This window comes from Chiloscyllium plagiosum, chromosome 23 (assembly GCF_004010195.1).
Source record: "Chiloscyllium plagiosum isolate BGI_BamShark_2017 chromosome 23, ASM401019v2, whole genome shotgun sequence".
NCBI classification, from domain to species: Eukaryota; Metazoa; Chordata; class Chondrichthyes; order Orectolobiformes; family Hemiscylliidae; genus Chiloscyllium; species Chiloscyllium plagiosum.
In genome coordinates this window covers 52,337,532-52,346,524 of record NC_057732.1, presented here as the reverse complement: position 1 = coordinate 52,346,524, position 8,993 = coordinate 52,337,532, and the positions used below count along the sequence as shown (strand labels likewise).

General features: G+C 44.8%; 1 protein-coding gene across 6 annotated transcripts in view; it reads left to right on the top strand.

Moving 5' to 3' along the window:
- frmd4a (FERM domain containing 4A) overlaps window positions 1-8,993 on the top strand; it is a 721,373-nt gene that overhangs the window by 582,651 nt on the left and 129,729 nt on the right. For all 6 annotated transcript variants that reach the window (XM_043714187.1, XM_043714188.1, XM_043714186.1 and 3 more), the window contains one exon: window positions 1,143-1,165. In XM_043714187.1, coding sequence (XP_043570122.1) covers window positions 1,143-1,165 — 23 coding nt within the window. The remainder of the gene's footprint in view (window positions 1-1,142; window positions 1,166-8,993) is intronic.

The window sequence follows — 8,993 nt, the reverse complement described above, 5'->3', positions numbered from 1 at the left end:
CACATGAGGGGACACTCACATGAGGGACACACATGAGGGGACACTCACATGAGGGACACATCAGGGACAGTCACATGAGGGGACAGTCACATCAGGGACACTCACATGAGGGGACACTCACATGAGGGACACACATGAGGGGACAGTCACATCAGGGACACATCAGGGACAGTCACATGAGGGGACAGTCACATCAGGGACACTCACATGAGGGGACACTCACATCAGGGACACTCACATGAGGGGACAGTCACATGAGGGACACATCAGGGGACAGTCACATGAGGGGACACACATGAGGGGACAGTCTCATGAGGGACACTCACATGAGGGGACAGTCACCTCAGGGACAGTCTCATGAGGGACACTCACATTAGGGGAATGACCACCCAGTGAATCTTGGGTGGTCTCTGGGTGTGGGATGTGTAGGGTTTTGGGTCTGTTTTGGGAAGGTGGGTAGCGAGGGGCATAGTTGATGTTGGTATAGGGGAAGGGGCTGGTCTCCATTATGGGCAGCCCTTGTCCCTGCTGAGGGGTCCCAACCTGCAGCGTTCACCACTTTGCCATCCCCCAGCCCACTCTGCTCTCTCCGAGGATGCTAGCCCTTGTTGTGGTGGTTCTGTACTTTGATGGGTTCCTTCATCAGGACAGGCAGGCCAGAGGCAGGACACGATGGGGTGGCCTGGACCTTTCTGCTCCTGCTGAGAGACTCCAACCTCAGCTAAGAATTCCGGCTCCTTGGAAAATCATCACAAACACAGGCTCCTTGCTAACCCTCTCGTCCAGAGTCACTGGAATAAAGCAGCACCGTCACAATGGTCAGTCGTTGTAAACACAAATGCTATTGAAATGCATTTTTTAAGTAAACTGTGTGGATTTTGTTCCGATGCATGTATCAGTTAAATAAGGAGGGAGCCAGTATTTAGTGTTAGTGATGACCTCACATTGACCAGAGCGTTAACAATCGAGTGTCACATGCAGGATACCAGGTGGCCTAGGCTGTAAATAACAGAACACTGGGTGCAGGGTGTTTTGTGCCACAGCGTTCCACAAACCAGAGGGTTAGCATTGGGACATTGCGAGAAAGTTTGTGTGTTTATAAAATGTAACTAACGCATGGTCTCCTCTCTTCATTCCTGCAGGAAGCAAAAGGGGATTACTCAAGGTAAGCCTGAACAAACTATGTTGCACGTGACTCCCTGATCAACACAGTGAGGATTTAATTGTGACTATTTGCTAATCTGAGTGCTCACCTGACTTCAACTAACACATACAACATGGAAACAGACCCTTCGGTCTGATTTGTCCACACCAACCAGACATCCCAATCTGACCTAGTCCCATTTGCCAGCACTTGGCCCATATCTCTCTGAACCCTTCCTATTCATATACCCATCCAGATACATTTTAAATGTTGTAATTGTACCAGCCTCTACCACTTCCTCTCGCAGCTCATTCCATACACTCAACACCCTCTGTGTGAAAAAGTTGCCCCTTAAGTCCCTTTTAAATCGTTCCCCTCTCACATGTTTCTGCAGCCTGTTGTGAGCATATCTGTACCCTGTTGTTTTTTATTCATGTTGACTGTGAAATTAAGCAGCTTCTGATACATAGGTTGAAGAAGTAGGACCTTTGAGAGAAGAAGGCTGAGAGGTGAGACAAACACAGAAAATAGTTATCCTGGACCAGAAACGTTAACTCGGTTTGTGTCTCCATCAGTGCTGACAGACCTGCTGAGATTCTCTGGCGTTTTCTGTGTTTGTTTCAGATTTTCAGCATCCACCATATTTTGCTTTATATACAGCTGAGAGGGGAACTGATAGACACTTTCAAAACAGTGAACGGGCTAGACAGAGTAGATATGGAGAATGGGGTTCCCTTCGTAAAAGAGAAGAGAAGGAGATGGCATAGGTTTAAAGTAATATGTAAAAGATGCAAGCATGGCATGAGAGAAACTTTGTCAGTTTGGGTGGTTAGGATGTGGACTATACTGCCTGGGGATGTGGTGGGGGCAGCTTCAATTGAGATATTCAAGAGGATTCTCTGGATAGAATTAGTGTGCAGGGATATGGGAAAAAAGCAAGAGATTGGCACAAGGGAATAGAAGCGGTGCAGGCACGATGGGCCAAATGGCCTCCTTCTGTGATCAGGTTGTCTCCGTTGTCAAAGCTTGAGATGCAGCCACATCCTCCGCCCCTTCATTTTATTATCATCATCTGTTTGTGCCAACCACAAACATCTACGTTCCTTCCTTGTGGTTTGTCAGAGTGAGGAAATCATTGCTTGATAAAGTCTCACGTAAAAAGGCTGATTGACAAAACTGAAGCTTGTGAAATGGGAGGAGCTCAGCCGAGAAATTGGCTTCAGGACAGAGAACAGTGAGTTGTGGTCATAAAATCTGGGAGCAGGCCATTCGGCCCCTCAGACCTGCTCTGCCATCCAATACCACCGTGGCTGATCTCATCTCAGCCTCAACTTCACTTCCCTGCCCCCTAACCCTTCAACTTATTAAAAATCTGATTAACTCCTCAAATGTATTCAGTATCCCAGCATCCACGGTACTGTGGGGCAGCGAATTCCACAGATTCGTGACCCTCTAAGAGAAATATTTCCTCCTACTTTCCTCCTCCTCTGTTTTAAGTCTGCCGTTCCTTATCCTAAAACTATGACCTCTCGTTCTCAATTGACTGACATGAGGAAACGTCGTTTCGACATCTACTTTATCAATCACCTTTTGCATCTGATATACCTTGATTAAGTCTCCTCTCATTCCTCTAAAACCCCGACAGTATATGCCTAATCTACTCGATCTCTCCTCATAAAATACGCATCTGACCTCGGGAATCATTCCAGCCGTCAGTAGTTCTTCTCTGGACTAGATGGTGGTGATGGCCAAGGGTCAGTGATTGGATCATTTCTGTTTTCCTGGCATACACATGGATGACTTGAATATTAGGTTTCGGATAAAAATGTGAGCATCTGCCGATGATATCAAACTTGAAGGTAACGCTGAGGCTGATAGCAAATGACTGTAACAGGATACAATGAAGCTGCCAGCAGTGGGGGATGGAATTCAGTCAGGACAAGTTTGAGGTGATGCGCTTTAGTGGAAGGGGATGAGAGAAGCAACATAGACTTAATGGCCCAATTCAAAATCATTAGCGGGGGGAAACAGAGGACCCAGGGTTGCATTAGCATCAGTCTGGGAGCTCAGGCTTCGTAAACAAAGGCAGGGTTTTGAAAAGTTATGCTGGACTTTCTGAGTCTCTTATTCACAGCCTCAGTCAGAGTGCTGTGTCCAGTTCTGGTCACCACACTTTCGGAAGGATGTAGAAGGTTCTTGTGAAGGATGCAGAGATAGATTCACCAGAATGGCTCCAGGGAGATGAGGACATTTAGCTCCAAGGTTAGTTCAGAGGAACTATGGTTATTCTCCTCAGAGCAAAGAAGATTGACAGGAGATTTGTTTGAGGTGGGCAAGATTGTGGTTGTTTAGGATCAAGTGAAGAAGGAGAAATTGTTCCATTTAGCTGATGGTGCAGGGAGTAGGGGACACAAATTTGAGGGTTTGATCAAGAGAACTGGGGGAATGTGAGGATGAATGTTGTTATTTAGCAAATGATAATGTCCTGGGACCCTCAACCTTCAGGGTGGTGAAAGTGGAGACGTTGAATGATTTCAAAAATATTTTATGTAGGCATTTGAAGAAATTCACCTTGACAGTGGTGATAAAGTGGGGGTGTGTAACTGACTACTTTGCTGAGAGACAGCATGGACTCACTGGGCTGAAGGTCCTCCTCTGTTATCAGAGACTCAGTGATGCAAAAAGCAAATGCAAACTCTTTTGGAAGTCTCTAAGAAAATGTTCATGATGTATCCTTAGCTGGGAACCCAGAAATCCAACAGATTATTGATACAGCTGAGGCCCAGTTTGACTGACTGCATTAGCAATTTCACAATGCTCATTTACAGAGTAGTTTCACATATTGAAAGGTTAAATGGTCTGGATGATTGACACTTCTGCTGCTGTGTCAGAGAAAGTAAATTCTTTTAATAAAGTGCAAGTTATAAATGAATCACTTTTTAGTGCTACTATCAGGTTCATTGCTTATATGCACTGTATAGTAAATGGTCATGGAAATGCCTTACCTTAACATAGTAGGGCATGAAGAGTATCTTTTGAAACTAACTTTACCTTTTGGTCTTTGGTTACCACACCTGACAATGACTTTTTATTCCAGTTTTGTTTAGTTAACTGAATCTAAATTCTCCATCTGGCCCAGTAGTTTTGAGTTCAGCTCAATTCCTTTTATTGTGAGAGCTAGTCTGGGGATCTGGGTTCACTGTGCACTAGATTAGGGGATGGCAGGGTCTTTTTCAAGATTCTTTTCCAAGGTCAGTGTTGGGCCCACAACAGTTTTCTTTATTATTAATGATCTGCCGTAGTTGTGGGTATGTTCGCCGAGCTGGCAAGTTGGTTTGCAGATGTTTCATCCCCTGTCTGGGTGACATCCTCAGAGCTGTGAAGCCTCCTGTGAAACGCTGCTGTGAAATGTATTTGGTTCCATTCCTGCTGCTTCCGGTTACTGATTCCAGTTGTTCATTGTCGTGGCCGGTATATTGGGGCCAGGTCTATGTGTTTATTGATGGAGTCCGTGGATGAGTGCCCTGCTTCGAGAAATTCTCTGGTTGCCCTCTGTTTGACTTGTCGTATGATCGTTGTTTTTGTGATTAATGATCTAGATGGAGGAACTGAGGGCATTCTGGCTATGTTTGGTAAAGGTGCAGGTACTATCGAGGAGGCGGGGAGGCTGCAGAAGGATTTGGACAGGTTAGGAGAGTGGGCAAAGAATTGGCAGATGGAGTACAATGTGGGAAAGTGTGAGGTCATGCACTTTGGTAGGAAGAGTAGAGGTGTGGACTATTTTCTAAACGGGGAGAAAACTCAGAAATCTGAATTGCAAAGGGACTCGGGAGTTCTAGTCCAGGTTTCTCTTAAGGTAAACCTGTAGGTTGAGTCAGTAGTTAGGAAGGCTTAACATATGAGGAATGTTTGAAGACTCTGGGATTATACTCGATGGAGTTTAGAAGGAATGGGGGGGGTGGAATCTGATTGAAATTTACAGATTACCGAATGGCCTGGACAAAGTAGATGTTGGGAAGATGTTTCCACTGGTAGGAGAGACTAGGCCCGAGGGCACAGCCTTCGAGTAAAGGGAAGACCATTTAGAATGGAGATAAGGAGAAACATCTTCAACCAGACAGTGAGGAATCAATGGAATTCACTGCCACAGAAGGCTGTGGAGGCCGGGACATTGATCATACTTAAAGAGAGATAGATAGGTCCTTGAGTATCAAGGGGATCAATGGTTACTGGGAGAAAGCAGAAAAATAGGGTTGAAAAACCTATCAGCCATGATTGAATGGTGGAGCAGGCTCGATGGGCTGAATGGCCTAATTTCTGCTCCTGTGTCTTATGATCTTGTGCCATTGAACTCTGCAGTGTTTGTAATCAGTATTGATGTGTTTGTTCCGGAAGATTAACAAATTAGGTTTTAATGGCATTAAGTGGTACACAGATTGCTGAGAATCTAAATGTTGCTTCAGTAACATTCTGGGTCCTGGTTCCTGTTTAGATTTCAGGAACAGAGTATGATATGGATGACATTCCGAATTACCTATGTGCGTTGGCCTGAGGAAGTGACGGCATTTCCTATCATTCCTTTGCATTGTTGCAATGTACAGATGGCACTCAGTGTGTTTCTCACATCAAGCATTCTCCAAAGTGAGAAACATTCCTGAGGACAAAATGCTTATTTTCCTTGTCTGGAGCCTGTGTTCATTGTGGCAGTTCTGTTTAACTGGCTGGCAGCCAGTTCCCGTTGCTGAGTTTATTTCTGATGGAGATAAGCTAAAATTCATTTGTCCTAAATATTCATTCAGCATTTGCTCAGACTCATCTCAGACAGGTGTTTTACATTTTCCCCAGGACCTGGACTGGTAACCACCAGGAGCCCTGTTAAACTGAACCTGGTGACATTGGAAGTTTACTGTTTACCAGTTTCGCATGAATTGGTGAAAAGCAAGTCACCCAGCCCTCTGTGAGCTTGCTCCTGAAGTCTGGGGACTCCTGCCTGATAATGTAGCTAGCTAGTGATAAAGAGCTGAACACAAAAGACATGCACTCATAAAGCACCTTCAGAACCACAGGGTCCTCCTTCTCAGCCAATGGACTACTTTGGAGTATAGTCAGTCCTGTATGGTGGGAAAGACATCAGTAAGTTAGGGGGCAGCAAACACCCACAATCAGTAATAAGGCAGTGATCATGGAGGAAGGTTTTTATGATGGAGAATGAGGGATAAATATTGACCCCAGGACAAAGAGGATAGCTCCTGGCTACGTTTCCAAATAGCAGTCTTTGGATCTTTTCTTGTCACCCTCTCAGAAGGCAGTGCCTCTGACATTGCAGCACTCCCTCACCAGGGTCACCCTTGGTTTTTGTGCTCCGGTCATGCAGTGGGAGCCCAGAGACCACGACCCAGTGAGCCACAGCTGTCTCTGTGAAATAGGCCATCGACAGTCACACAGCCAAATATCCCAGCTGGATCCAGATTCCACAGGGAAAACCCATGGGATTATCTGCCGCAGAAAGCGGTCATTCAAAAATGTTGTCAGGATGGAGTTGGATATAGTTGTTAGAGCTAAAGGGTATGGGGGAGAAAGCAGGAACAGGGGAGTGAGTTGGATAATCAATCATGGTCATGTTGAATGGTGGAGCAGGCAGGAAGGGCTGAATGGCCTACAGCTGCTTGACCAGATTAAAATCAGGAAGCCCCAAAACCAGCATGACTTAGTCATCTTAGAAGAGAAAGAAGTCATTTAGAAAATACAGTGCACTCTCTAAATTTAGTATATTATTTCCTGATAGCTTTCCATCAGATGTTAAGAATCAGATATACCAGAGGCTTTTGTTTAATTCACAGAGGCCCTTCTCCTACAGCTTGTGTTCTGGCCAATTGTCTGCTCATGTCTTAATAACATAATCACTTCTCACTATTGAGCCTGTTGCTTACCTCAAGATTATTAATTCTTACTTTACACAGCATGAGAACAAAGCGACTACAGCACCCAGGCTGATCTTGCCTATTGAGGGGCTTATGATAAGTTGAGTCGCAATGAATAAATTACATTGGCATGGAGAAGAAAGGTCAAAAGTTCTGTAAATGCTTGGCATATTGTGTGCAAATAAAGTACTGTGCAAGTGGGGACCGCCACATATGACTGCATAAAGCAAATTTGAATTTTAATTAAGCACTGGAATGTAGCTTGTAAATGGCACAAAATTCACCACGTGAGCAAGAGTAATGTGTGGAACCAGTAAATTAAACAGAAACAAAGGCTCCTGCCAAGAGAATTTATGAAACCACAGCGGTTGATTATTTAGTTTATTCCCACTGTGATGTTTGCTTAAAGTCAATCTTTGACCTTCAGAGCAATTACAGTAGTCCTGTGCTTTCACTTGATTTGTTTATTTGTGGAAATTTTGTTTACTTGTTTGAGCTTTTGATGGCTTATCATTGATCAAAGTTTGGGAGAAGATTTGTAGCTCGGGTGCTCGTTGTTGTGGTTCTGTTCGCCAAGCTTATCATTGAATCACAGAAATGCGTGACCAGGGAAGAGTTCAATCCAGATTGACTGTTGGTCACTCAGCTGAGAGACTTCTTCCTGTTGGGGGAAATCAGGAGCTGGTGTGTTGTGTGTTTCACAGGAAAGGAGAGAGCAGTCCCGACAGCTAGCTCTTGTCATCCAGCCCGCGGTGCATCCTCAGCTGGGTGACATGGTGATGATGTGAGGGGTGAGGGTCCCCACTCCTAGCCGCTGCCTGTTGGATCTCCGACAATCATTTCCTTGCCCCTGTCTTTTTCTAAAGTTTACTCTCTGAAGGGATCGGTGCATCGCTGGTCAGACCAGCATTTGTTACGCACCCTGATGTGAATGGTGAACTGAGAACAACCTAGCTCTCAATGCCGGCAAAACCAAGGATCTAATTATTGACTTTCGATGGGATGTTACTCATGCTCCCCTACACATTAAAAGCACAGAGGTGGAAAGTGTCAAGCTCCTGGGAGTGGTTATCCACAACAAGTTTTCTTGGACTCTTCATGTGGACTCATTGAGTACAAAGACCCAACAACGTCTCTTCTTCCTCAGGCAGCTGAGGAAATTTCTTCTGAAACCTCTCCAGCTTAATAATATCCTTCCTATAAGTTTTTACTGTATGGAAATATTGCATCCTGCAGACTACCACCTCTAAATGTGAACAAAAGAATGGTCACTGCAAAATGCTGCCTGTTCTGGGACAAAGGATAAATCAGCAATACCGATGATTCCCAATCTCTGTTTCCTTAATTATTCAAATATGTTGTTACCTTTAGACTCACTATGGCAGGGCAAGAGAAGTTAAGCAGACAAGACCAGGGATGCATTTCAAAATAAGGATGGGAATTTATCTCTCAGGAAAATGCATTATCACCCTGAGCACATTCCCATGTGAAGGTTTTATCAGGACGGGCAGTGCAATAGGACTGGTTACATTGCCCTTGCAGAGAGCTATCTTTTTTTGTAATTTCAAAAATATGCTTTATTCATAAAATAATTTGATGGTCTGTACAGTTGGTCATGCCATACATACGTAAACATTTACATACAGAGATCAGAATTTATCATTTGTATACACAGGTCTGTACGTTTATCAATCATATGTCCATATATTTAGCTGAGGCGTCAGCAGAGCCCAAATGACTGCATGGGCCCCCTGTTCTTCTTAGGCAGGCAGATGTTACACAGTGGTCTTTTCCCACCACGCCTTGGCGGCAGCTGCCCCAAGCTTCAGCGCGTCCCTCAGCACGTAGTCCTGGACCTTGGAATGTGCCAGTCTGCAACACTCAGTCGGGGTCAACTCCTTCAGCTGGAAGATCAGCAGGTTTCGGAC